Source organism: Pithys albifrons, chromosome 10, assembly GCF_047495875.1.
Source record: "Pithys albifrons albifrons isolate INPA30051 chromosome 10, PitAlb_v1, whole genome shotgun sequence".
NCBI classification, from domain to species: domain Eukaryota; kingdom Metazoa; phylum Chordata; class Aves; order Passeriformes; family Thamnophilidae; genus Pithys; species Pithys albifrons.
In genome coordinates this window covers 14,259,352-14,287,284 of record NC_092467.1, presented here as the reverse complement: position 1 = coordinate 14,287,284, position 27,933 = coordinate 14,259,352, and the positions used below count along the sequence as shown (strand labels likewise).

At 40.2% G+C, this 27,933-nt stretch overlaps 3 protein-coding genes across 4 annotated transcripts in view; 2 read left to right on the top strand and 1 right to left on the bottom strand.

The window, feature by feature from the left end:
• SLC30A7 (solute carrier family 30 member 7) overlaps positions 1-10,507 on the top strand; it is a 31,333-nt gene extending 20,826 nt beyond the window's left edge. Inside the window, exon 11 of the mRNA XM_071565588.1 lies at positions 253-10,507. Coding sequence (XP_071421689.1) covers positions 253-300 — 48 coding nt within the window. The 3' untranslated portion in view covers positions 301-10,507. The remainder of the gene's footprint in view (positions 1-252) is intronic.
• On the bottom strand, positions 6,337-26,969 carry DPH5 (diphthamide biosynthesis 5). Of its 2 annotated transcripts, none has more exons than XM_071565594.1 (8): positions 26,817-26,969; positions 26,514-26,655; positions 23,256-23,380; positions 19,962-20,070; positions 10,238-10,358; positions 8,127-8,166; positions 6,957-7,060; positions 6,337-6,584 (listed from the first exon to the last, which is right to left on the bottom strand). In XM_071565594.1, exons 2-8 carry the CDS (start codon positions 26,628-26,630, stop codon positions 6,361-6,363), a joined length of 840 nt encoding a protein of 279 aa, XP_071421695.1. In that variant the 5' UTR covers positions 26,631-26,655; positions 26,817-26,969; the 3' UTR covers positions 6,337-6,360. The 2 variants fall into 2 exon arrangements, with proteins under 2 accessions (XP_071421695.1, XP_071421694.1); XM_071565593.1 differs by having other exon boundaries at positions 26,496-26,655; positions 26,817-26,962.
• The window catches only part of LOC139676520 (uncharacterized oxidoreductase YtbE-like), a 44,531-nt gene continuing 43,169 nt past the window's right edge, over positions 26,572-27,933 (top strand). Inside the window, 3 exon segments of the mRNA XM_071565585.1 lie at positions 26,572-26,667; positions 26,669-26,894; positions 26,897-26,986. Coding sequence (XP_071421686.1) covers positions 26,587-26,667; positions 26,669-26,894; positions 26,897-26,986 — 397 coding nt within the window. The 5' untranslated portion in view covers positions 26,572-26,586.

The following is a 27,933-nucleotide window of genomic DNA, read 5'->3' as shown; positions in this document are numbered from 1 at the left end:
GCCAATGGTTTAGCATAAATCAGAAAAGGTAATGTATCAAAGCTAATGCTAATATATCATTACTTGACTGTCAAGAACTCTGTTCACACCATGGTTTCAGTGAATGATGTGCTAAATGTGGGAGACAAATTACAGAAAAATAAGACATTGAGGTTTTTCGCTAGGTAAGTACTGATGTGGGCTGATGTTCAGGACAGGTAAATAATTGCTTTGGCTTTACAGGCTTTTTAACTCTCCTTCCCTTTTCTATAGGCGGGAGTAAGACAGCTTTACATACAGATTGATGTTGCAGCTATGTAGTGAAATTCTGGAACTGTGCTGTGGGACCAAAGTTTTCAGTACTGTACTGGTATAAGAACCTCCTTCTCGAGACAGAGCCTGCCTCCACCACTGTTCTGGAATCGACTGAATAGATTTCTGCCCTTGGGCTATGGGTGGAGTTCACTTCTAAGGAGTAAATATTGAATGAATGTTATGGACTTTGGGTCTTGGTTTTTTTGGGGCCCCGAACTCGTACATTTTTGAGGTTTTTTTTTTACTTAATAAGATTGTGGTACTGGAAACCCTGTCATGTCTTCAGTAAAGCTGCTGAAACCACTGTTCATTCCCATCAAACCAGTGTTATCAAAAATTGGAAACTTGTTTTGTAGATAATGTCACAATAGCTGACATGCTTCAATATAATTGTATGTTTGTACAATTGTTTGTACTTTGCAAACTTAATGAACCAAACCATATTGGGTTTTCAAAGTGCCTTTTATATCAGGAGAGCTATTTGCCAGCATAAATATGGAGCATCAAAGGGTTTTATTACTTTTACAAATAATCTTGTATGCAGTCTGATTATTTACTAGAGATGTATGTGGGGGGATTGTATACTTGCATAACTGTAGATGTTAGACTTCCATTATACTTGCATCTTACCAGACAGAAGAATTCTAAATGTAAAAGACAAAGCTGTTGTGAAGAGACTTGCTTCCAAAACAAGCTGGGTATTTTGTTGCACATCTTGTGAAATTATTTTATTCAAGATTTAACAATTCTTAGTCTCTTCATACTGTTGAGAGTAATAAGACATAGAATCATAGAATCGATTGGGTTGGAAAAGACCTCCAAGATCATTGAGTCCAACCCTTGGTCCAACTCTAGTCCATTTACCAGATCATGGCACTCAGCGCCACGTCCAATCTGCGTTTAAAAATCTCTAGGGATGGTGAATCCACCACCTCTCTGGGCAGCCCATTCCAATGCCTGATTACTCTCTCTGTAAAGAATGTTTTTCTGATATCCAACTTAAATTTCCCCTGGCAGAGCTTGAGCCCGTGCCCCCTTGTCCTATTGCTGAGTGCCTGGGAGAAGAGACCAGCCCCCACCTGGCTATAACTTCCCTTCAGGTAGTTATAGACAGTGCTGAGGTCACCTCTGAGCCTCCTCTTCTCCAGGCTAAACAACCCCAGCTCCCTCAGCCTCTCCCCATAGGGCTTGTGCTCCAGTCCCTTCATTACATGATGCTACTCATGTTTGTAGTCACTTAAACTGCTGAGAGAAGATGTTGGTGATGAAAGCAATGCTTGAAGTTGTTTTTTTCCCAGATCATGTGGTGGAAAAAAATAGATCTCGAAATTGTTTGTGAAAGCTTAAATCTCCTGGATTTTAATAGGTTGTCATAATTCTTATTAAAGTGATTGGTGAGATAATTTTTGCCTTTTAAATACTGAAAAGAGGTATTTTTGGTGGTTATACCCAAAATGGAAATAAGGACCATGTTTCATGGTGTTTAAGATAATGCTTTTCCCAGGTTGACAAATCTGGTATCTTTGACTATCTTACTGTAGCCTTGTATGTTTTCATGGGGGAGATAGTTCTTAGTGCAGTAAGGGTTGTTTCTGTGGCTTTTTTTTTTCCAGAAACATTAGTCTGTCATATTTTTCTAGCATTTATAATAATTTTACTCACATTTACTCACTCTGAGTGCTGTTTAAAAAAAAAACCATCTGCTATACTTGCTATTACAAGTGATAGTTCCACTATGCTGAAGTAGTTAAGGTAGTAATGGAAGATATTTTAAGAGGACATTTTACAAACAGAACATTGTGGTGTAAAAAACAAGGCAGGCATTTTTCTGATAAATCATACCTGCCACTGACTGGTATGGATTTTAATATTTTTTTTGTACCTGTTATGTGGTAATAGTGAAATCAAGGCCCTCTGAAGCTGACAATGTCTGTGTAGTAAGTGCTAGGCACTACAAAATTACTGAAGACGGATTTGCAGAAACGTTTGCCATGAGATTGCTGAATTCATAGCTGATACAAAGTTCCTTGAATTCGCTCTGTTGTTCCTATGTAGCACCTGAGTTTTGATTACTTCTTATGTGAAAAGACAATGGTTGCCAAATTGATAGGTGGTTCCTGAATTTTCCACGTGGGATATTGAAACATGAATGTTGATTTTGTGCAAAGCTTGGGGGTGTACTCTTGTGCTTGAAACTGAAAACTGGGTGCAAAGAAAAATAGCAGTACAAAGCCACATATATTATTGTTTTTAAACTTTACAGTCTCTTCCACTCTTCAGATCCTTCTTTATGCCTTTTGCTGGTTTGTGATCCTGTTTGCTGCTCCTGGAGAAGCTGCACTGCTCCACACCTCTCTCTTCCAGCCTCCTGCCTGTCGCACCGTCAGGCTCTCTCCTCATCCCACCTTGCAGATCTTCTGCCAGGCCCAGACTGCCTGACTGAAACACGGGATCTGGAAGTTACACAGCACAGGGTGGGGTGCAAGGATCTGTTGAGCAGATTTGAGCATTGCAGTTTAAGATACCGTGTGCATGTATGTTCACAGAAAAGGTGATTAAAATCTGTTGTGATTATAGGGTGTAGTTAGTGTTTTGTAGTGTGTTGCATATAGACTGCTGCTTGCTGGCTGACAGCATGACTTCCTCATTTTTTAATAGTTACCATTATTGCTATTTGAGGCTAGAGGAGATCTACTGATATGTCATTAAAGGCAAGCACCAGCCAACTTCATTGCAATTTTGTCATGATCCAAGAGCAGGCTTTGGTTTAAATCATTGTTTTACCAGCATGTTTTGGGACTGAGTAGTCCTGGATTTGATGAAATACTGTAGTGCTGCCCTACTTGCTGAGCTTGGCCATTATTTTAATTTTCTTAATGAAAAGACAACTGGTACTATTTGTTTCCAAGTGAGAATTTGGCCAAGTGGCAGTTGGGTTTGTTTGGTGGTGATGTTTTTTTAAATGTACATCTACAGACTTTTTTAATATGGGATATGGAGTGAAAAAACCTATCAGCCTGTTATAATTATACAATATTGATTTAAATTACTTTTTTTTGTCTTATTATGAGTGACCCAATTGTTGGAAGGATATGTACAAGTCTGAGTTTTCTAACCAAGATAGCACTTCATTATTTTTAAACTTGTTTGTTTGTCAAATATAATTGGGGATAGTGTAGGGAAATCAGATTCAAAATAGACTTTAAGTATTTCTAGGCTTTCTGAAAAAGGATAAGCATCACAACATTCCGCATAAGACAGTACATGACACATTCAGTAGGTAACTACAGTCACATCTAGGATGTCAGTAAACTGAGTGACATCAGATTTATTTTTTTCACTTACTACGGGAATACTGTCTCAGGTTTAAAGAGAGTACAAATCAGGCAATTGAAAGTGCAGCTTTTCTTACCCTGAGAGCCAAAGCACCATTACTTTGTGTTTTGCTACTTTCCTAACACTTGGCTGCTTATGTAACACTTCACTTTTGACACTTTATTGGAGATTCATGCCATCATTTAAACAAAGATTTATGTGAATGACTGACATCCAGAGATGGATGCATTATCTATTACACCCAGCTTCCTGGTATTCACTATTGAATTTTGAACCAAGTTTTCAAAGTATGGTGTTCCCATGTTTTCATGTAGCTGAGCTTACTGTGGGGTTACTCGTCTTTGTAGTTTTGGGTTTTTTCTGTGACTGAAACCAGTAACTTTTAACACTATTGTCCCAAAGGCCAAGTTTGCAAACTGCATGGTTTTCACTGCACTTATAGCAAAATAAGAAGATAAAACAAATGCTACAGAGTATCTGTATTAAAATGCCCCCATGTTTTTTATAGTAAATAACAGTAGAAGAAAACTACTTTTCACAACACTACAATGAAGACTGGCCTTTTATAGGCTAATCTGGTAAGTCTACAAATATGGGTAGACTGGCTCCTTCTACATCAGCAGGACCCCTACAGAGAACTCAGTTACTAAACTAAGGCAAAAAGTGCAAAAAGCAAATAAATTACTCTGTTTTTTATGTAACACTGCTGGCTAAACAAAAGTTTAGTTGCGTCATTAGTAAGAGCTGCTGACACTATTTTTACAAAAAGTTGAAATCGCTGCTGCTAATAAAATGGACATTAGTGGTTCTTAACATTTTTTTAAGTATAGCTGGCTTTAAAGGTGAAGGAAAGTAAGGATATCTCAATTGTAAGTGAATCTGTTTTGGAAATTTAAACAAGATACAAGAGGGGAGAGAAGCTGCTGCGGACCTGCAGTTTTCCACCCTTTGCACACACTGTGCAATCAAATCGTTAAACTCCACGGCATTTCTCTCATAGTGCAGATTTCAGCTGCAGTTGCACAGTGCAGATTTTCAGTTGCATGCTTCTGTACCATGCAAACCCTTTTCCCTCTTCTTGAAACAAGGTCTTTAAATACCAGTTCACAGCAAGTTTTATTTAATAATTAAACCCTGTCCTGTTTCTTCCAGAAGCCATCAGACTGCCACTTGCTATGATTTTTGACTATCCACGCCTTTAAGCAGGATTTTCTTCTTTTCTTTTCCCCTCTAGTAATCTGTCTGATCCCTGATAGTGACTCAGTGGTTAGTTCCTGCTTTACACTTCTGTTCCCTTTTGGGTTTGTCCTCCATTCAGGCTTTGTTGCAGTGACCATCCCTGTCGGGACTTCATTGGCCAGACACTGCTGTAATGTGAAGATGCCAGTCGTGCTTCTGCTGTGCCTGGCATGTGAAGACTAGACTGTGACTTGCTGTGTGCAAATAGTGCTTGATCTTCTTGTCCGTTTCAGTGAGCCACAAAACGTTCCTGTCTATGTGGTAATTTGGCGGAAATAACATGTAAAAGGAGTTGGGTATTTCACTTCCCATGTGCATTGGAGTCTCTCACATGTGTGCTGGGATCTTGTACAAGACTTAAGTGAATCGCTGCAGTATTTTGGCTGAAGTGCAAAGTAATGTGAATGAAGCAATTGCCAAAATCATTCCTGGTAGCATACAGCATATTGCTTGCCTTTACCTTTAAATTACAATAATTCCTCTTAGCAGTGAGCTTAAGTTGAATAGCACAGTGTGTCAAAGTACCTGTGAAGAAATCTTAATGATAACACAAGGCAGCTCACTAAAATTCTGAAGACTGTGTATGATTTTGTTCTGCAATGATAATGTTAGTAGCTTAGCCACAACTTGTCCCAAGTGCAATATGAAGAAATTTTTAATGTAATCTTTTCTACTTGAATACAGTCTATATAAAATGTTAAATATCCTATATTGCTGAAAAGATACAGGATCAAATTTCTTTCCAATAAATCTTCAGCTTAAAAAATGTGCATACAGATCTGCTTTGTTCTCGTCAGACTATGCAGACTAGTTGAAATAGTCCACCATGGTCCACTAGCTGATTTTAAAGAGAATTCCTGCAGTCTGCTGAGACTTGGCTTAAGGTTGATTATGGTTGTTGCGGTTTGAGTCCAGCCCTTCATAAATGCTGGCATTAACATATGAAGAAATTCAGTTCTATTTCAAGTTGCAGCCGTCTGAAATAAGAAATTCTGTGCAGCTTCTCCCTCTGTTTCACTAGCTGTTCAAAGGGTAAGTAACTGTTTTTCTTGGTTTAGAGCATTCTCACCTGTCTGTACTCACTCTCCCAAGGTAAAAGGAACACAGACCTAACAGGTTTTGCACACTAATAGTTTCTCTTGGTGAGAGAATTACTAAGTTTCTGGAAAGTTGAAAAGCAAAATTTAACATCTTAGAACAATGTACAGTAGGCTTGGTTAATGTACTTCAGCAGAAGGGATATCCCTTTGATCAGTGATGCTGATGTGTTTACAACTTTGTGGAGGTGTCTGCATAGTAGAAGCTGATACCAGCAGGTGCAGCTTGCAGTTTGCAGCCTCAGGTCAAAGCAGGTCTATGTTCCTACAGTGTTGTCTTCTGAAGCAATATACAGTCTAACTGCAGTTAGGCAAGTCTTAAATATTCACAGGAATAACTTTATACTGTTAGGAAATTAAACACAGAATAGAAATGCAAATGCCTAATTTTTATTTAAGTGGTCCTTTGACATGCATTATTTTCAAAACTGGAACTGTCAACAGAGAAAAGCTTAAGCATTTCTAATTCCAGAGGATGCATAGTGCCTGTAACAATTAAGGAATGTAGGGGACCACCCAATTCCACGCTGGACATCTGCTGTAGTGTGCCTGAAGCAATCTTCTCATCTGGAGCACCCACCCGAGCAAGGCCAACACAAATTGTGTTTTCAGTAGTTTCTGTAAAAAGAAGATTAAACTCTTATTGACTAATGGTACTATCATAAAGGAGAAAAATACTGAAAATGCTTAAGCCGTAACTATTATTTGAGTGGTCCAGAAAGAAGCTTGTTCTTCAAAGTAGATAAAGCTCTATCTTAAAGATGTTGATGTGGAGGAATGAGAAGGCAGCAGAAGTGGAATATGTAATTAACTCAGGAATTGTGTTCACTTTCAGGAAACTGCTGCTTCTGATTCATTCCATGTAAGGGATAAAATGAAAAGATTTTCATTTTAACAGTATTGAAGGAATAAACTTTTAAAAAGGGGAACAGAGCTAAATGAATTTTTAGTAGATGAATATTAACAGACAGGAATATTGCAGTCCTATACCTGTTTTTAATCCTTGGAGCCTCCTGTTCTGAATAATGGCAAGAAGTTGTTCTGCAGCTTGATTCACAGTCATGTAGCGTGGTGGCTCATAAATCTTTCTCCCTCTGCCAGGAAGGCAAAGAAGAGAAATTTCACATAACACATTTCATTATCCCCAGCATTCTTGCAGCTTATTTCAAGAGACTTCTAGACCACAAAATTGAACTTCAACAGGCCCAGGCTCTCAGGCTGGGCCTTTTAGAAAATAGGGAAATTTTTAAAGAAGACAGAAGTCTGTTGTGCTCTCAGCACACCTGTGAAATGGCTGGGCCTCCAGCTGGCAGATTACTGGAGTCCTAAAAGCAAATTCAGCTGTGAGAAGCAATATGCAGGTTTTGCAGCTACTCCTGAAAGATGCTTTAGAATTCAGTTTAAGGGCAAACAACTGTTTCTGTGTCAAATGTCCTGCAGACAGATGATTACAGCCTCAGAAATACATTCTTAAATGAAATACTGCTTTCTTTGCCAACTGGATTCAGTCAAACATTTTGAACTCCAGAATAAACAAACCTCAATGATACCGTGAGACTTCACAAATGTTAATTTAGACCAGTTACAGCATGTGTATAAAGGAGCCATTTATATTTACCACTGTCAAAACATACAGATTGCAGAGAGATGAATAAGATGTGGTAAGAACTTTTTGAATACAGTTGAATAAACTGAAGAGCATTTTCTATATATTGCTTATTTAGCTGTTTAAAAAGGGTGGTATGTATTCTGTATTTCACACTGTTTCCAGCCAGTGTACAGAAATAAATCTAGAACACTGTTTCAGGTATTAATCTGTTTTAGGAGGTGACAGAACAGTAGAGAAATAGCACTTCATTGGCCAAGTGGAAAGCCTACCCCGTTCTGAGCTGGTGCTTCTCACAGCAACAGTTACAAAGAAGATCATGTTCTGCTGCCACTCCATTCAGTTACTGTAAATTAAGCCAGGCCCTATTGTAATGAACAAGAGAGTTCCACTCCTTGTAAGAAACAAAAGACAGTGGCCACTGAGAAACTCAAGAGCAAAAGGCAGGTAAGTTCAGTATTAGACTATGGGCAAAGAACCTTTGTTCCTTGTACAAAAAAACCCCTTTGTAAGTGCACTGTGTGTTTCTGTATAGTTTCAAAATGGTGACTCACTTCATGAGATTCTCCAGAGACTGCTCCTTCACTTTAATATCTGTAGAACAAAACAGATATTAAAACACAGGTTCCCTACAAACTGCCTACTTAGTTTTCTATGTAGGTAAAGCTTAATTTAATTAATGGATTCTATAAAATTTGTAACAACATTTAGCTATTACAGGGAAAAGGAATATGGATCCCATTGTACTGTTTCATGTGTTAATTAATCACAAAATGTTGTGACTTTATGCGTGGGATTTTATCCAAAGATAGGGCAAGTTTCACAGATTTCAGAGCAACACAGCCAAATAAAAATACAGCTAAGTATACAAATAGCAGGCATATTTACCATGAGATAGCTAAATAACAGCATGTTTGAGCACACCAGGCTATCAGGACTGAGCCTAAGGTATGAGCACATTGTGGTCACCAAAGGTAGAACAGTCTGACTGACTAACAGTGATTACATCACTGCCATGCAGGAACACGACTTTCATTAGCACTTCCTTCCTGTCCCAGTCAAATTTAGAACAATCTTCTGTTATGGGACAAAAAAAAAGGATTTGGGCAAAACTGAAATAGAGAAGGGGTTAGGTAGCTAAGACTGCCCAGCTGCAATGTTATGAAACTAATTGATCCAAGAAGAATTCAAATGTTATCTGTATTCAAATGCCCCCCAAAAATTATACTGAAAGATGGATACAGTTTTAACCTTGGATTTAACAAAAGTATTGCTTAAGTTACATAATCAAGTTGTAAACCAAAGTGACTCAGATGAAAGGGGCTTAAATGCAAAGCTGCAAGTTTGCAAATGCCTAATTTATCAACTGCTTATATGTCCACAAAGTCACTTTGAATTCAAAAGTTTATCAGCACTAACCTTTTTCATGTCACACTTGCTTACCTGGTAATCTAGTCAGTTGGATAAACAGTACATAGACCAAAATGCCCAAGTATTAATTCAGGGAACAATTAGCTTGGAAATTGGTAGTTCTCAGCTGTGAGTTATAATTAGGTGCAGCTAGCACAATAGTCCCTGAAATGTGAGATTTACAATGCAGTTTCATCGTTTCAAAATTTTTATTCTCACTACTAGGTAAAAAAATTTAAAAGGGGATCATAGAAATTATTATACAAAATACCTAAAGAATATTTGTTTTAACAAATAGCTGCAATAATCCTTGTTTAAAGCACTTATCATTCTTTAAAACAAATTACCAGAATTCTGATTTTTAGCAAATTTTGAAAACAAGCAACTGACAAGGCAGTGAAAAGTCTGATGTGCAGTGATGCTTACACATTTAAATTGTTTCCTGCTCATAATCCTCCAGCTACCACAGACCTTGTTAGTACTTAAGATATTAATTTATTTGGCCCTGAATGATCCCAGCTGTGTAAAAGACGATACAGAAAGATATATAACTCTAGATAGAAATAATGCAGGTGCCTTATAGTTTATGTGCTGGAAGTTCCATAATCTTTAAGGAGTTACCTAAACTGCCTAAACTGAGTTTCTGAGAAAGTGGTCAGCTGAGGACTGTTGGATAAAGATGAGACAGCACGCCATGGGAGAGCCTGGGACAGTGATCAGGTGGGAGTAGCGTTCCCTTCAGCTCCATGATAGCAAGGACTTTACAGTACTGAAGCTTCTCACATGACAACTGGCTTTTGCCAACACATCCTTAGGTAAGATAATTTAGGAAAAAGACTGTCACTGTACAGAATACAAATACGGTTAAATGTGTGATTTAGGTCCCCAGAAAGTTGTGTGTTAAACAGTCAATAAAAGATGGCTGCTCGTCACTGCAGTCTGCTTTGGATCCTAAGCCAGATCTAGCTTAAAATCTTAGCGAACTTTAAAGCAAAAATGGACCTCCCACTCCTATCTAACTTCTACAAAGACCTTGTTAGGGATTTTCTGAGAAGGAATTAAATTCCTGGCTGCTGTAACGTGAACAGTGGCCGAACTGACTCCAGGCACACATGCACTAAAATTCCAATTTTTTCTGTATTTTTAGAGATACATGTTAGCTAAGAGCATGTTGAATCACAGACAGCATTGCGTGCCTGTCACTGTTGCCTCTCAGTGCTGCACTGGTAGCTGAGGAGCTGGGGGAGCTGCTCACCGAGTAAGCACAGGGTGTGCATTCCACTCTGCCTGTTCTTCTCAATCTTGTCAAAAAAGCTTTCTGGCTGCCATGTATCTGTCCAGAACACTACAGAGACTGTCTCTCCAAAATTGTACAACTGTAAAACAAAGCAAATGGAGTAACACATATATGCAATAAGAAAAAAATAAGAGCATGCAATAATGTTAAAGAACAAGTAATAAACTACCTGTAAAGTTTTTACCTGTCTGCATTCACCTTTTGAATAAATGTTAACTAACTTCCAATATCCCTTCTATTCTTTGTTACTTAATTCTGCAGTCCTTTTAAAGGCACAAACTTTGTAAGATTAGCACAAAAAGTATTTACTTTTTATTTATTTTGGTTGAGGCTAGGCAACTTCAAATAATGCCGTAATACAATGTTTTGATTCTACTGATACAGTAGTATTTGTATTAAAATGGCACTTGCCTGCAGATGAAAGCTCTATCATGCAAAAGAAATTACAGTCTAAGGAGACAGTGGGTATGAAGATCTGAAGACAGGACAGATTGTGCATGAAGCAGAGAGGTGCAACATTGTTTATGTACATATGGTAAAAAGAATATTGCTGTCAGATTATGTCAAGCATACTCACTGATACTATTCTCAGTCTTAACACGTTTATTACTGTAAATCCCTAATCTCAGTGAAGACATTTGAAGCAATAGTCTTGCCAGTCATCTCTGGTGATGCAAAAGTGAAAGTCATATGTAACCTATGGCAATATTTGGTTTAGAAGATTTTGTAACTAAGCTGAAAAAGGGCAAAACCATCCATCAATTTTGTTCAGTTTAGCTCTGGAACAAGGGCTGTCCCAAGAGATTGTACAGCTTGCCAATATTCTGTCTGCTCAAGCCCACCAGAGAAACAACAGCTATAGGGACTACCCTTCTCACTTTCTCTGAACTCCTGGAAGGCAAAGATGCTTTTCCCTGCCCTCTGCAGGAGGCATTGTGTGTGCTGTTGGCAGAGGATGCTGTGCAGCAGCAGTGCTGGCAGTCCTGTGCCATCTGGGGATTTCCCCATACAGACTAATTTTACTGTGGCATTAGGTTGCAGTATTAAGTCTTTTATGCTGGCAGAGAACTTGAATCAAAGCAGAAACATGTTTGTTTTCAAGGGACCAAAAGCTCAAATTTTAACCATTCATACTGACAGAAACAGAGTTTATTCAAAGGTTCCTGGAATATTACTGAAAACATTTCCTCTTTTAAGTATTTCATTCTAGCACAAGCACAAGAACACACCGTGTACATTTCACAACCTAAAGGTTCTTCCAGTAAAGTAAATACAGGTTGAACCAAAAGAATTGTTCCTGATGTAACTTCTTAGCTAGGTTCTAGAAAATTGAAAAAACCCCAAACTATGTTTTGCCTGTTGTCTATGTGACTGCCTAGAAGTCTTCCCCATTTTGTACCAAATCTGAAGAAAAACTATACAAGTTTCTTCCTTTCAATGTTAGAGCATCTGGGAGCAAGGCACCTTTAGTCTCACTGGCAGTATCCCTGCAATCTTCCACAACTGCTGAAATGTCCAGCACCAGCCAACTAACTGCTTCCCATCTGCCACCTGAAAGCCACTGCAGCCATTTCCCAAAAGCAGCAGTCCTGGTTCAGGACAGAAAGTGGCCTCAGTTAACCTTGAATCTTATTTTGTCCCTTTAGCATTTTGATAACCTGAAGGAGAGAAACTTCCATCTCTGCCTTTTAGTGGAGGAAACGATGTGCAGAAAGTGAGCAAAATGTTACTATCTGATAGGTATTTTGTTGGGAATCAGAATTTTTAAACCACTCTGCCACATATTAAGAACAAGTTGGGCATTCAGCTTTATACCCTACAGCACTTGTTCCGATTGTTATCTTTGTCTTTTCCATTATTCATTACAAAGATTCTCCATCCTTTTTGCCAACAAGAAATTAAGCAAGTTATTCTTTTTGGGCAAGCCCTGCCAGTCAGATTCACTGAATCTGTCCTTTGTTTACCAGGTTTTGCATTAAAACTGAAGTCTGAATGTCAAAGAAGAACAAAACTTTTTTGTCAGAAATGGCCTATCTACTCAGTAGAAATAACTTCAGAATACCTTGACAAAGTATTGGTATCATAGAAAATTGTACTTAACAGTCTTACAAAAATACACCTGTTGTCTCAGCACCTGGGCAGCATCTTCTTAAACAGTAAGATGGAAGTGAGCATATTTTATAAACCTTCTAGAAATGCCTTTGCAGTTTATACCCCCCCTCTACTAACTAAACACCTGAAGAACAGATTTCCTAGCATTAATGTACACATACTTTTACTTTAAATTATAGAGGGAGAAATACTGCTTTGGAAACTTTCTGGTACACCATCAGTCCTAATGCCATGGAACTGAAGCAGTAAATGGATACCTCTATTGTGCTTGATACTTGTAACCAATTACCTTACAAACACTTCTACAGAATAAACCAGAATTTCTTTCTCATCCAGCATCTGATGTCTGCAGATGTGTGACATTTATGCAAACATAGGAACTGCCCTTCCACCAAGACAAACTGCCTTAAAGAAGCTGCACAGGACTGTATCAGAACTTACACTTTTAACAGCCACCCTTCACCTCATGCAGATTAATTTGTTCCTAATATAGATTCCTCTGCAGTGTTCTAATTTCTGCCTCCTGAAATCATGCATGAAGCACCTGAATTTCAAGAAAGGCCTTGCTGCAGAAAGAGCAGTAAATGCCAAAAATTTCACTACTATCCAAAGAATTCAGTAGTTACAGAAGACAGCAAGTCCACTGGAGTCAGAACTCACTGAAATTAAACAAAACTTTTCCACTAATGATAAAGGGCTGAATAGGGCCCCAAAATTCAAAAAATCATGCTTGTCACTGGAATAAAACTGTTCAACATGTTTGTCCACCAAGGTGTATTACGACACAACTACGGATTAATGCCATGCTTTGAGATAGTTCCTAAGTTTACTCAGGTGCTGAGGAGCTCCGTGTGTTTTCAGGGACACGTTGGTGCTGTGCATGTGCTGGCACAGCTGCAAGGGAGGGAGGCAGCAGCACATGAGGTTTCACAGCAGTCTGTGCCGCACCCACAGACCTGGGGTTTAGGAGTAGGTGATACCTGTTCTGTACAAGCCAAAACATCTCAAGCATCACATTTGCACTAATCATCAGACTTGTTAGAGTGTCTACATTCTGCTCAGGCACAAAAGTGCCAGGATTTCAAAGGGGCGCAGTGAGATGGTTGGACAGATATTTTGTGCTCTCGGCTTGGAAACTAACCTTACCTTCTCCCCAGTGCTCAAAACCTTCACAGAAAAATTTCAAAAAGTCATTTTGAAAGACCTCAGTCTTTGGAAATACCTCTCCCCCTGACCCAAGTAGTAACTGGCTTAAGCCAAGCTTTGTGCACTGAAATTTTGCAACACAATAGCTGAAGTCAGGAAGGGAAGCCAGAACTCCGCTCTGAGGCAATGCCTTTTTGCTAGAGTTTTCTGCCTCGCAAAATACCGTAGAAAACCGTGTTTCAACTCACAGCTACATCCCCTCAGAACAAGCTATAACTTCCTATTATATTTACACACATAATAGGAAAGAATGATTGACAACTTTTGGTACTGAGGTGCTTGTTTTCAATTAGTATTTTAACTCTTCTGTTAATGGTATTTCTTATTTTACTTCTTGTTTACATAAGTAGAAGCAAATTGAGAGGCCAAAATAAATTACGAGAGCAAAAGTGCTGTACCTTGATCTCACCTGGGAAAGCTGGCATAGGAGAGAAATTTCAATGAAGCTCCTGAGCAACTTTGTTAAAGGCCAGTCTGAATGATATCAGACACCTGAAACTGTCCAGATCAGCTGTCCTCACTTAAACTGGTGTGGCTAATCACTACAAAAATATAGAGCATAAAAAGAAGGAACAAGTCTGAGACTAAATAGGGAAATTAAAAAAAGGAAGATCCCCCATCCTATCTAAAAAGTACTAAAGCAAGCAGGAGAGATGCCAGCTAATATTAAAGGGCAGTAGGGCAACAGCTGCAGAGAAAACAAGAAGTAAAGATTTCAAAATACAGACATTTATTTTTACAGCATCTTTCTGAGAATTATTGCTGTATCAGCTGTGGTGGTGACAAAGCAATTTTTCACTTACAAGCCTACATCCTTTCCTGAATTTTCAAACAGCTTCAGCACTGGTTATATGGCAGAAGGAAGAAGGTAGGATGAGTTATTGCATTTTTCAGACCTGCTACCTGTATACACAACCAAGTCCCTGAAACCCTCCAGGACTGACGTGCTACCTGTTTATGTTCTGGGTTGGGGTGGTCACAGGTTACACTGCAGATAATTCTCACAGGACAGATGAGTTCTGAAAATGAAGACTCTTCACAGCTTGATCACATCCCACTGATACGAACTAAGAGGCTTTTCCTCCTAAGACTATTCCTCATTGGAATTTGGAGACTGGAGAGCACCTTGTAGTATCCCAGGCTACTTCCTGATAAATCCCAATGAACATACAAAGAAAAGCTAAGACATGTTTCCTTTATCTTTGTCATAAGAGTTCTGACATGATGCTGTGCAATGTCCATCCTCAAAAACAGGAACCTAACAAGTCATATTTTTTTCCCTTTATCCTCCCTAACCTGCTAATAACCCTCCAGAGCACATTCATCAGATTAAAGGGCTCCTACTGTTCTTTATATTATATATTTTTGCCAGATAGCAGCTTAGGCAGTAGTGCAATCAACAAAGAGGTACCAAGAATCAGTCAACCTTTGTTTTCATTTGGAACTGGTCATATGAAACAACCACAAGCCAGCTCTAGCCCTTTGCACTACCTTATTTAGTACCACAGACAATTAGCAACTTCAAGTGCCTCTCACAAGAACCTTCACATGAAATTGAAAGGTTTTACCACTCACACATATGTGGCTATGACTCCTTTTTGTACTGCAGGCCAACAGATTGGCTCAGCTGTCCCAAAAACCTCCAGTCCCCTTAGCGCATGCCAGAGAGAAAGGAAATGTGAAGAAAAGGCTTTTGGCTGAGGGAATCCCATCCACGTGATGACAGTCTGCAGAAGGGTGCTGAGACAAATCACATAAAAGCAGCCCACACAAGGAGCACGTTTTTCTATGGCTGCCTCTTGTGTCTGTGCTTAGGAAATAGCCACTCCACAAGCAGAATAAAATTCAGCTGTCAGAATACTCAGAAACTCCACAAGCAAACTTGAATAGGAGAGGATTTTCCCTCCAAGGTAATGTCACCTGATCTTTAATAACCTTCTAAGACTCTTTCCAGCAATATCCGGTGATGTTTCCTTCCCACTCTGGTGACTTAGCTTACTAATATGAAATGAAGATAGCTAAAACAAAAAAAAACAACCACAAACTGTTCTGATTAAATGGATGTTTCTGGGTCATGTTTGCTGGTGACAAATGGCACTAAGTTAGACAGCAATTGTGAGTAATGAAGTAGTGTGACTAGAACTGATTTAACCTTTAATTGGCTTGAGAAACAAATGCCAACTTCTAAAATGCTCAGAAGCTGGTAGTAACTGAGAAAACCAGCTAGTGATGAAAAACAGCTTATTTTAACTGTCAGTGAATAAAAATCATTTCATGTGAAGTCCCTCCTATTAGAGCAAAGAGTGTTTTTGAAGATTAGGGCACAGAGAGAGGGTGGAACTCAGAGGTTCCACTCCTGCAGCTACTCCATGTTTTCTCATTGACTATGAGCACAGTGGTAATGATGGCATCCTTCAGCTTCCTTATCTCTAAGTAATATTTTTCAGCTCAACACTGAAAATTTACTCACCTGTTCAGTAAACACTCAAAAATAACACAGTAAGCATTGCTTTTGTATTTAAGTGATCAGCTGGTAGCAAAAACTTCTATTTTCTAACTGTAATTGTCTTACAAGAACTAACTGGACAGCCAACAAAAGAAGGTTGAGATGAGTCAGTGAAAGAAGCAAGGGAACATGCAGATGTTTGTTCTGAAGCTATTCAGGTGGAAAGTGGGTACATCTCAAAAGAAAGGCAGGTCTTTTGCCGTGACAGTTTTTTTCCTACCTACCCTACCAAAATATAAAGCAAATGCTTTCAAAATGAGCAACACCACTCAGAAATGAGTGTCTCATTTTAGTCTTTTATCTCATCCCGTGTCTTGCCTCCAGCTTTGCACTTCAGTTCTCATTCTTCTTTTTTTACATTAATGCCATTATCTTAGCTATTTCAAGTTGCATCATTCCTTCACATGCACCACAGGTCAGTATGATGCAGAATTTTCTTCATGTGTTTGACCATCCATACTTCTACCTCAAGGATACATTACTAGAACCAGGTCCAAGAGAATCCTGTTCTGAGAGCACCACTCTGGCCAGTGACCTTCCCAAAGTAACCATGCAGATTAGGAAGGAATGAAAAATGTGTAAATTAGAGATCCAGAGTTTTCAGTACCTTTATTCTAGGGCTAAAAGCCTTAGCTACTGCAAAAAACCAAGTGTAGGCACAGGTAAAGCTTTAGAAGTCAGGCTGGGTTCTGCCTTTGTTTTCAGCCTGCAATGCTGAATCCTGATCAGATAGAGCCAAGGCAGTGTCTTGCTCATGGGGTAGCCAAGCGGGTATAGAGCTAAGTCTGTTACCTAAAATACTAAGGTTTCCAAAGCTACAGAACTACTGTGAAGCTTCTGATGAGGAGATCTGAACTGTCTTGTTACCAGCCACTAGAATTGCTCTCTGAGAATTTCAGCCTTGCCCTGGGGATGTCCCCTCTCCCGGACTTCCCTGGCAGTGTCACCAAACTGCCTGATTGTCTTCACTGGTGGTGTTTCTCCAGTACAGGAGGAGTCAGTGATAAAGGTACCTGCATGCCAAACTTCAAACAAGAGAGGTGAACCTGCAGAGAACATGCTAAGAGGCACTGACACATGGGCACTTTTCCTGGCTTTTCCGCCCAGACAAAATTAATTTCTTTTTGAGGGAAAATATGTTCTTCAACTTTGGGAAAAAAACATCTGGCGCAGTGAAGCACAGCCAGAACAGTGTAAAAGAGGGAGACACAGCAAATCACAGAGCTTTGTGCACAGTCAGACAAATACTTTGCTATGTTATACTATCCCCTGTTTTCAATAGCTGCACCTCATTGTATCAATCTATGAGAGCTTCCAATAAGTTCAAAAAGTTTAATTTTCAAAAGTAAACCCCCATTCTTTTCTTTGTATAGATATAATTTCAATCTTCCAAAACAGCAGCACTAATGCTGGTAAATGGGCAAGACAGTGAAAACAAAATATTTGAAAGTCCTTATAATTTGGCAAGAAATTTATCTATGAATTGAAGGTAACAAACCATCACTAATGCTCTACTGACTTCAGTCACTCACTACTGTACAGGAAAACTGCACAACTACCAGAATGCTGTCGCCTGCACAGAAACATTGCTCTGATGGCAAGACATATTCTTCTCTGAACAGCCTGCACTGTAGCTGCATTTTACAGAGGCCCTAATCAGCAGTTACAGCTCACTACGCACATGGCTCTCAGAACAGGGTATAAAGGTGTTTCCTGTTTTTCTCTGCTAAGAAAGAGAGAGGGTATCAGATTAAAACAAGAAAAAAAAAGCCAAGCCTTTTCTGTGGTGAAGCAAAAGAGGAATCCCTCCTATACTTGACAGCAACTTTGCAATTTGAGACACAGTAACTCCAAAACTAAATTGATGGCAGGAGACAGCCAGGAATGCAAAGACTGTTGAAAGAAATTGTAAACTTTCACCACAACTCTAAATCACAGGCTTTTTTGTAAGAGATACCTCACTTGCTGTTTATGCCTGTAAGGAGCAATGAAGAGTTAAACATACAACTGGTTATAGTCTGTCTGGTAATACAATCACTATTTCCTAAAATGCTTTATACGACAACAGGAATGTTGACTTATGAGAAGGGAGCCCCTCCCAAGCCAGAGTGAAAAAGGGGACTAATGCCAGAGTTGAAAAAACAGACCACATTTCCTTCATACTCTGTTCCTTCAGTATGCAATAGGGAAAGAAATAGTAAACTAATCTACAAAACTCTGCATATATGAAAAACCTTATGGAATGTTTGTAATATACCCCCAGTTAGTTTTCTGGTCTTTCTTTCAATTAACCTAGAAGCTCTATACTCCTCCTTCCTTATGACTAGCTGGAGTTGTGGGGGAAGCAAACTTTCAGAAAACTCTTTGGGCCTTGCATCTTCCTTCTGAATGAATGTAAAGGAACAATAAGAAAGTTAGCAAGTAGTAGAAACTACTTGTCAACAGTCTGACAGCAGAAGCAAACTTTGCACTACCATGAACCAAAAGGGGAAAGGGAGAGCCCCAGCCCCAAGTGTCATGTCACCCGCCCCAGTAAGTGCAGTCATGCAGCAGCTGCCATCTGTCTCTACGTGTAGATTTTAGACACCAAGAAGCTTATTTCCTTCACAAAAGATAATTTTGCCCAAGTCTTGCAGCAATAGGTAGGTATCACTAAGAAAGGGCTCACAGGAAGAATTATCTAGAATGTGAATGCTGTGCTGTGTTCCCTTTAGTATTAGCATTCACATCTTGAAGCAGGTGTCAATGCACTGTTGTTGAACTGCCAGATCAGAAAGGGCTCTCAGATTTCTCATCAAAGCCAAAGATAATACCCAAATTATTGCAACAGATTTTCTGCTGCTGGACAGCATTGTTATTTCAATGGCATTTGGAGTATTGGAGTTTGTCCGTGGAAATTTGAAGGCGCCAGTTGTTTGCTGAAATTAAAATAAATTGTGTTTTTTCATGTACAGCTAGGAAGGAATTCCTCCTTCAGTGATGAAAAGTTATTGTTCAAACCCTCAGCTCTTGTCTATAGTACATTTACTGTGCTTACATTTACATCCTGTGCTTGCTTTTGGTTTTGGTACGGTGGGAACTTTGTTTAGGTGTCTCCATACACAGGGAAGCATTCTGACCCTTGAAAGAGAGCAGGTTCTATGTTAAAGAGATGAATGAAGAGGGGGAAGCTTCATCTAATTCATATGTAATTAGTTATGATTCCAGTGCCGTAACATTTTTCACGCAGGGAAAGTAATAATGGACCTATACAAGTATAAGACAGTATTTTCTTGGAGAACACGAGGCCTCTTCTACTTCAGCCATTCAAGATGCACAAAAACTGTCATTTGTTTTATTAGCCCTTGGCTGGGCAAAGCCTCCTCTCATCACACAGGCAGAAAGTGGATACAGATCAAACTTGGAAAGAATGCATCACATACAAGACTTTGGAATTAATTATGAGTTGGACATATGGACAAGCTTGTGTAACTGTTTCTTTTATGACAAGACCAGTATATTTCTCAACAGGGTAAGAACCTTGACACGAGCAAAGCTTTATCTGTAAAATAACCTTAAATTTCAAAGTCTCCTGGGGCAGAGGAAAGTTAGAGAGCAGAGAAGAATAGAAATGTTACTACTCATTTTCATATGAGCTCATCAAAAGGGACTTTTGGTGACATGTAGCATGGTGAAAAGGAAGTGTTAACAAATTCTGACACCATAAGTGTACAGTTGCTCCAGATCTTCTAAGCTGAGATTGGAACATGCCACAGCAGTAGAAGAGCCCACCAATCCTAAGCTTAGCAGTTGTGAAATAATGTATATGCATGTACAAAGTACACACATATACAATACATGTATATGGAAAAATGTTACCTGCAAACCACAGCAGCCCACTGCGTTCATTATTGAAGCATTATGAATGACCTTGTAAGGAATCCCCAATTTGACTGCACGCAGTACTAAATCACTGTGTGTTGTGGCCCTGTGTTAAGAAAAAGACAGGAATTAAAGATTGAAAAGATGAAGTTACCAAGTGTTGCAAGCAAAATGAAAAGTGAAATTAAATCCTTCAAACAAGGGCAATGCAGAGGTGACAAAATGGTAACAATATTCTGACTAATTGTTGCAGGAAAGTAAAAACTCCAATAAGGCTTCCATGTGTCATCTTCCCTAGCTGAAATCACAGGCATCCTCAGTGTGTTACAGTTCTTTGCAGCCTTCTGGCATCATTAAAACTAACACAAATACAACTCTTACTTTATAAAGTAGCTTTGGCAAGTACTTGAAAAGAAAAGCTCCATTTATCCTTTGTCTTCTGCAGGTATCTGTGGAACATGTGTTGAACTGTAAAGGTCAACTCTATTTGGCACAGACTTCCAAAAAACTTGAGTATTTCACTCCTGGCTGCACAGCCAGGCCCTCTCCCATCTGCACCAGCACGTGCCAGGAAAGCAACACACTCAGACAAGAACTCTGAATGGACAGAAGTGAACTGCAGGTACTACTAAGAAAAAACATCCTTAGAGTAAATCAGCTTTTACAATATTTAAGCCAAATTGCTCAAATTAACAATGCCTAAATCTGAGTGATCAAGTTTATTCTGAAATAGTTAAGAGAATTCTAGTTAAGTTTAAAACTGAGCTAAATTTGGCTCCAGGTCTAAGGCCCAATAAACACCTTGCAGTGACTGACTGGTGCAAAAATCATTGGGCTTGTAGTTATGCAATTGAGATTACAGCCTCCCTAAAAATGGTACATACATACAGATCAAGCAAATCTTTGCACTGCAACAACGTTTACACGTGTTGTGCTTACATGTATGCTTACATCATTCCCAAGACGTACCACAGATTTCTGTGTGGCTATACCAAAGGAGAAAGGAAAGAAAGAAATAGCACATGCCCATCAGAACAATGAACTAGGAAAACTGCTTTCACCCTGGTCTTGTTTATAGTTACCCTTACAGAATTCCCCTGAATTTAGTCTGGTGATTTTGACGCTGGTCTTACCAGCACCAGTCAGCAGATCAGGTGCTTCAGAGTGGAACACAAATGTGGCAGCAGCTGGCAAGGCTGTAAAGATCAATAATTTAAAAAAGAAATCAATTTCACTGGAAGAAAAAAAATTGAGCAATCTGAATTTGGGAAATCTGAGACCCTTATACAAACAGGCTCTCAGACCCAGGAGAATGCAGTAAAGAGATCCAAATCAAACACTTTAGTTAGTACACAAACATTGCTCCTGACTTCCATAAGAAAAGGTGATTTAAGACTGTCTGTCTAGGAGAAGAGGGGGCTGGTTTTACAGCCTTATGTTATGCCCTTCACATACAAAGGACAAGTGGCACTGGAGGATTTTGTGGTTATGGTAATACTGACAAGGCATCAGCTGGCTTTACTCCCTAAAATTTGCTCTGGCCACTGTTTTCTCACAGCAGATCTGTCTTTAATGACTGTAGCTAAAAGCAGAAGTGCCCTTATGAGCACTCAGCTAAATACCAGCAAAGGCTTCATGGAGTCAGCCCTCTGCACCCAAAACTAAACCAGTATTTTCTGTCACTGATAGAGATTTTAGGTTTTATGGTAGTAATAATATGAACATTAACACCAGCCTAGAGCAGTGGGCTTTCCATTGTACCACTGACATTGCCAGGCTCCTCTGAGCACATCCACAGCTGTTGCCACATCTGCAGATAAGCACAGTGTACACAGTGAGGGGATGATGGGGCACATCTTGCTTTATTGTTTAACCACCAACCCCTGAGATTTCCTAAGGCTGCCAAGCATTCTTCTTACCTGAAAATACACTTGAAACTCTATGATCAGCAGCAGTCACATGGCTTCTGTCCTCCTCCCCTATGGCCTCTCTTAGGACAGAAACATTCTTTCCTAGTAATCTCATGAAGACCTAAATCTTTAGGGCTCTGTGTGGGCATAGGAGCAGTTCTAGCTCCAATATTAAAAGCTGAGAACATAACCATTTAAGAGAAGAAACTCATTCCAAAAAAGTGGAGTTTTCTACAAGTATGTAGTACGTTAACCAGAATTGAAGTATTTTGACACTGAAACTAATAATTGAGGCAGATAAGACTGCTTACAAGTAGCAATTACATTTCAATACATGTAGTTTGTTTTTTCATCTTGAGTATTTATATCAGTCATTGGGTCAGAGCACAAGGGTACAGGTAATGTGGCTCTACACTCTACATGAATCCTAATTTTAATGTAAACATGGACTGCAAGTATAATTAATATTTCTGAAGTACAGGTTCATCTGCCCATAATAACTAGTTTAATATAATATTCACTTGCCAATTCCCTTCAACCTGTATTTACAGAAATTATCTGCTTTTGACAGATGTGCACACTGCTCCTCTTTTTCATAAACTCTCTCTGTTTTTCCACTCACAAATAAGGTGCTCAGTGATTTGATTTTTCTTGTGCCCCTTAACACTGTGGTATAAATCTTGAATCACCAGCTGGAGACTAAAAGCTCTTCTCTAAGGCTTGACAATACAGATTGATGATGCCTGACCAAAGAGACAGAAGGAGATCCTTCTGTTATAGAAAAAGACTACACTTTCCAGCAGGAATAAAAAGTGGAAACAAAAGGCTTAATAAACCAACACGGGAAAACATGTATAACAATGTGATTTTAAAAACTATCCTATATCAAAGCAGAAGCACAGTAAAACCAATAACCTGTATTCATTCTAAAACAACTGAGTATAAAAGCTGCAGTTTGCAAGCACAAACAGCAACTAAAAGAATACTCCCCCAAAACAGAACATTTCTTAATTATGTGATATACTAGAATTTCTTCTGTTAGCAGACAAAATATGAAACAAAATCTTCATTATGAAAGCTAGCATAAGAGAATAAAATTATAATTAATGAAATTAAAAGTGCCCGCTGAAAGAAAGATTCATACATCCTGGAGCATCCACATTCCTATCTATAAGAAACACCTGGGCAAGAAAACTCCAAAGTAAAATAAAGTGTAGACAATTCCATGGTTTTTTTTAATACAACAAAAAATATGCAAACATAGAAAACTGCTTCTGGTCTGAAACTCAGCTGGTTCATGAAGAGTTATGGAATTGGCTTCTTCCTATTGAAAAAAGAATGATCAAGGTACAGCCATAACTAAAATGTTGCTTTGTCTTACCCAAAAGGATCACCAACTACAAGAAATGCGACATCACAAACATCAGCTTCTTTTAAAAGGTTATCTGCTTCTTGTTCCACCATTTCTCGGTCAGCCAAGATCAATTCTTTTCCATAAAACTCTTCCTAGAAATTGAAATTAATAAGCATCAAAATCAGACACCTAGGGATGCTTTTGTATCTCTCTTGGTGCTCACTCAGAATACAGACAATGGACACTGGAATAGCTCTTTATTATTCTGCCCAGCAGTCTGCCCCAGGCCTTGGAGAACCTCACCCCGCCTGCAACAGCACCTGAGCTTCCCAGCTCCTGGGCTGACAAAAATTAGTCAAGCCCTTTATTCTGATACTGACTTGGGGTTTTTTATGCCTTCTGTGTCAGCTGAGGAGTGTACCCAAAGTAGCTCAATCACACCGGCGTACTGAAGGTACCTGGGTGGGCTCCAAGTACAGTTCATTTAACCAGCAGTCGTACTGTAAGGCATCCCCTCTCACAGCCTGAGCCCAACTGCTTAGCTTAGTTATAACACTGACGTCAAACCAGATACAAACACCACACTAGCTATACCACAACCTGTTTTTTCAGATTTTTCCTTAGTACATTTAAACAAACCACATCTAAGGAATAATTTCATACTAATCCTTTGTCTTCAGTTCTCTAAGAAATACTTTACCATGCATTTGATGATGTCCTTCACTTCTCTTCAGCAGCTCAGTAATCATTGTATCTCTTTGTATGTTTTAAATGCCTTTATTTCCCAAATCAACTTATGTAATGAAACTTCAGTTAGTTCTAGAACAGGTTGTCTGACCATACTGAACACATCTGTCTCTAAGTCATGTGTCATCATGCATTTCACATGCTCTTTATATGTTATTTTTTCCAAGGCAAGGATCAGAAAAGGTGTTTCTGTTCTAAGTAGTACACAGAAAATTCTGGTAGAATTACAAATATTAATGAACTGATAAAACTATTATGTCTGTTATGGCACGGAAAGATTTTCTTCTGACTTCTGTGACTTCATCTTTGCCCACAAACAACAGTGAATTGAAGAGCGAAACATCACACTTGCACAGAAGCGGAGCAGTGCTTCCATGAAAAAAATCCATCCCCTAGCTAGAGTACTAGGTCAGAGACTCTTACTGGGTTCCATTCCCTTTTCTGAAGATAAGTTCCCACCCATTTCTGGATAAGTATCCCTACCTCTATAAAGTGAGGGTATTATTTTTCTCCTGAAACAAATTGCAACCTGTACAGATTCAACAGAAAGGGGACCAAATAAATGTTAAGCCAATCTTGTTTCTGTGATTCAGAACAGTTGAGTCATCTTGGAGTACTGCTGAGGTCTATACTAAACAAACTACAAGAAATTTTGATTTCAAACTACAAGAAGTTTGTTTTCATTAGATGTCAGACTAGATGCACATCAGCAAGTAGCACAGCACAACAGGAGCCAATCTGTAAAGCAAAGCCCTTGGTAACAGCACTCCATCCATTTGCATGGGCCTATTATTGCACCAGGCTGACTTCAGGGCAATGCTGTGAGCAAATGCACACAAGAGAACGCATTGGGTGCAGTCCCAGGAGCACACCTGTGTTTGTTTTCTTCCAAGGGAATCTATTTGCATGCTTTGAGATGGCTCCATGATGATAATCAAAGCATGCTAATTAGAGAATATATAAAAAGCACTCTCCTGACAAAGTAGATTCACTGGGAGGCCACTGGGTCCAAACAGTTCTTCCACCAAACTAGGGGCTAATTTAGACGGTCAACATCAAATAGCTTTTAATACATGTTTCAGGGCAACAAGATAAACTAAGCAAGTCATGCCATTTGAATTTTGAGACCTGATTTTAAAAGCATCAACACAGGAGGATATCAAGAAAATCTCTGGAAGAAAAAATCTGTTCTTCTTGAGAGATTTCCCATAACTTTTCATGCTGCTTAGGAGAGACTAACCTTCAGATTACTAAATAAACCATCCAGCATTGTCACTTGTATGTAAACTGGACTCCATTACAAACACTTGCTGATTAACTCCTATATTCCCTTAGGTGGTTTCAGGTAAGACAACATCTTTTACTTTGTTTTTATTGATCACTTTTCCCAGTTATCTTATTTCTAGGTCTTCAAGGTTTGCAAAAGACTTAAAAAATTAAAAAAATAACAACAAAGCCCACAAAAAAAACCAAAATAACCACACCAAAAATATTCAATGTTTTTCTATTATTCAATGTTTTATTTTCAGATGGCTATGAATCTTTTTTTGATAGCAAATGCACATTTTTTAAGTAAAAATATCCAAGTAATCCTTTCCATTTAGCAATTTTCCAACTATCAAACAACAATAAAAAAGAACATTTTGTTTTAATTAATTGACTACAATTTAGATTGCTGCAGTGTACTGAAAAGAAACATAAAACCACAGAGCATATCTTCATTTCAAAATATAGCAGATAAACCAGAGAAGGCCCCAAATATTCCGGCCTACCTTGGATGCAGAAACCATGTAATGCTGACTACAAGCTAAAAGCCTGCCATGCCCTGTGTGTACCCAGGTATGCACACAGGCTGTACAGCATCCATGGCCCAGGCAGCATCTCTGCATGACACTGCACAGCTTATTCAGGGGAGAGCTCCCTGTTCTGTGGGCAGGTATGGTCTTTTGTTGGTACTATTTCAACATTAAACTTTATCTTTCTATAACCATCTGTGAACCCATCAATGTTATGACCTGTACATATGACTCCTGTTGTTTCCATGATGTGTGTTTGTCTCCATGCTGTTACAGCCCATTCCTGCGCTGTGCCTGTTGTGGCGGACTCAGCCTGGCCCAGGGAATGTGTGACAGGCACACTGCCATTCCCACCAGGAATGTCACAGCACCTCAGGCCGATACAGGGGCTCGGGGATTCAAAACATATCTTTCTGATATGTTTTCTGGAGTTTTTTATTTTTAAGCAGATCAGACGTTTTTCTAACCAAGCCCTCTAAGTATTTCAGGATCTGCATACACTGGCAGAATTTGAGATGAAAACCAGTACCACCAGCTGTAGGAAGGAACATTTTATTTTCGCTGCAGTTTTCTCCCAAGGTAGCGAAACGATTTCTCCCATAAAATGTAGCGTCACGGACACACTTCTCCCGACAAAGGGCACCCCTGGTTTGCCCCGCTGACCCCCAGCCCAGCCCGGCCCCCGCCGCGCTCCGAGCGGCCCCGGGCCCTGGGCCCGACCTACCAGCGCCTCCTTGCCCACCGTGAGCACCGACGTGTAGGCCTCCAGGTACACCCTGCGGCAGCGCCTCACCGCCTCCAACCCCTTCACCGTGATGTCCTTGGCATCGCCCAGGCCCAGCCCGACCAGGTACAGCATGCTCGGGGCACGGCAGAGCCGCCGCCTGCCACAGGAGGCAAAGAGAGGGCACAGGGATCAGCCGCGGCACCGCCCGCCGGGACCCGGCCCCGCGTCCGGGGGTCCGCCTGGCTCTCCCCGCCACGTGTTCCGACACCCAGCTCCCACCGCCCCGGCTCCCCGGCTCCCCGGCTCCCCGGCTCCCACCTCCGCGTGTCCCGTTCCCGGCCCCGCGCTCCTGCCTATCCTCAGCGCGGGCGCAGGGGCCGCCGGGAGTTGTAGTCCCGGGGCCATGGCGGTGGCGGGCAGGCCCGGGCCGGGTGGCGGCCTGGCGGTGCTGCTCGCCAGCGGCCGCAGCATCCCGGTGCTGGGGCTCGGTAAGTGGCGGCGGGCCCGGCCGGGACCCGCCCCCCTGCCGGAGGAGTTGTGAGCGGGCGGGGGCACCGCGGGACCCGGCTCGGCCGGTTCGGCGCTGCCCTCGGCCCGCAGCCGGAGTCGCCTCAGGGCAGCCCGTGCTGAGCCCCGTCCGAGTCTCGGGCCGGGCCGGGCAGGCCTGGTGCGCCTCCGGGCAGGCCTGGTGCTACTCTGAAAGCCTTTTATTGCCGGGTGAAGCTTCGCGCTCCTGCTCAATGCGATCAGCAAGGCGTGCGGGGGCACTGGTGCTGCTGCCTCCCTCCCGCCTGCCCCGGGGCGCTGTGCGGGGCCTCAGTGTTTAGGGAGGGCTCGGAGCTGACTTGTCTTTAGTGTAGACTCTCAAGGTAGAGTTAATCTTATTGCACCTGTTGCACTGAGAGCCTTTGTAGGAATCTCGGCTCGTGAGAGGCACAGGCGTGTGCTTTGTGGTTGTAGCAGCACTTGGCCTGCGTATGTTGAAAGAATTAAAATGCTGTCAAACGCTGGCAGTGTATCAGAATCTGGGGTGTGATTATTTTTATTTTTTATGATTGGTCTTTCTTATCTTTGTTGTAATCTAAGATTTGATGATATTATATTGAAGCTTAAGAAATGCATGATCTTGCCTGTTGCTCATACAAGTGTGTATGACCCTTTGGTAAGTTTTTGGGAGAAAAAGGTATGACTGAAAATATGAAAATGCAAAAGGACAGTAACTTTTTAGTAATTGACGTTTAATTTTAATATCAATTGTTCGGTTAAAAGCGTGTAAAGAATTCCTTTGCTAAAATGAGAACATGGGAAAAAATTAAAAATCCTTTTAAGACCACATCAGTTGTCTGAAATTAGTTTTAGTTCAGAAAAGCTTTTGCATTTAGTCCCACCAAAACAAGGCTACATGCTGACCAGAATACAATCCTGCAATGGGAAC

Bases quoted from the DNA above. Each gene is read 5' to 3' on its own strand.
- DPH5 (XM_071565593.1), bottom strand. From the start codon at position 26,630: ATGCTGTACCTGGTCGGGCTGGGCCTGGGCGATGCCAAGGACATCACG. The intron at 20,071-23,255 runs GTAAGACAAAGC...TTCTTAACACAG, and splicing joins GTAGTTGGTGATCCTTTTGG to GGCCACAACACACAGTGATT. The intron at 6,585-6,956 runs GTATAGGACTGC...TTCTTTTTACAG, and splicing joins GCTCCAAGGATTAAAAACAG to AAACTACTGAAAACACAATT.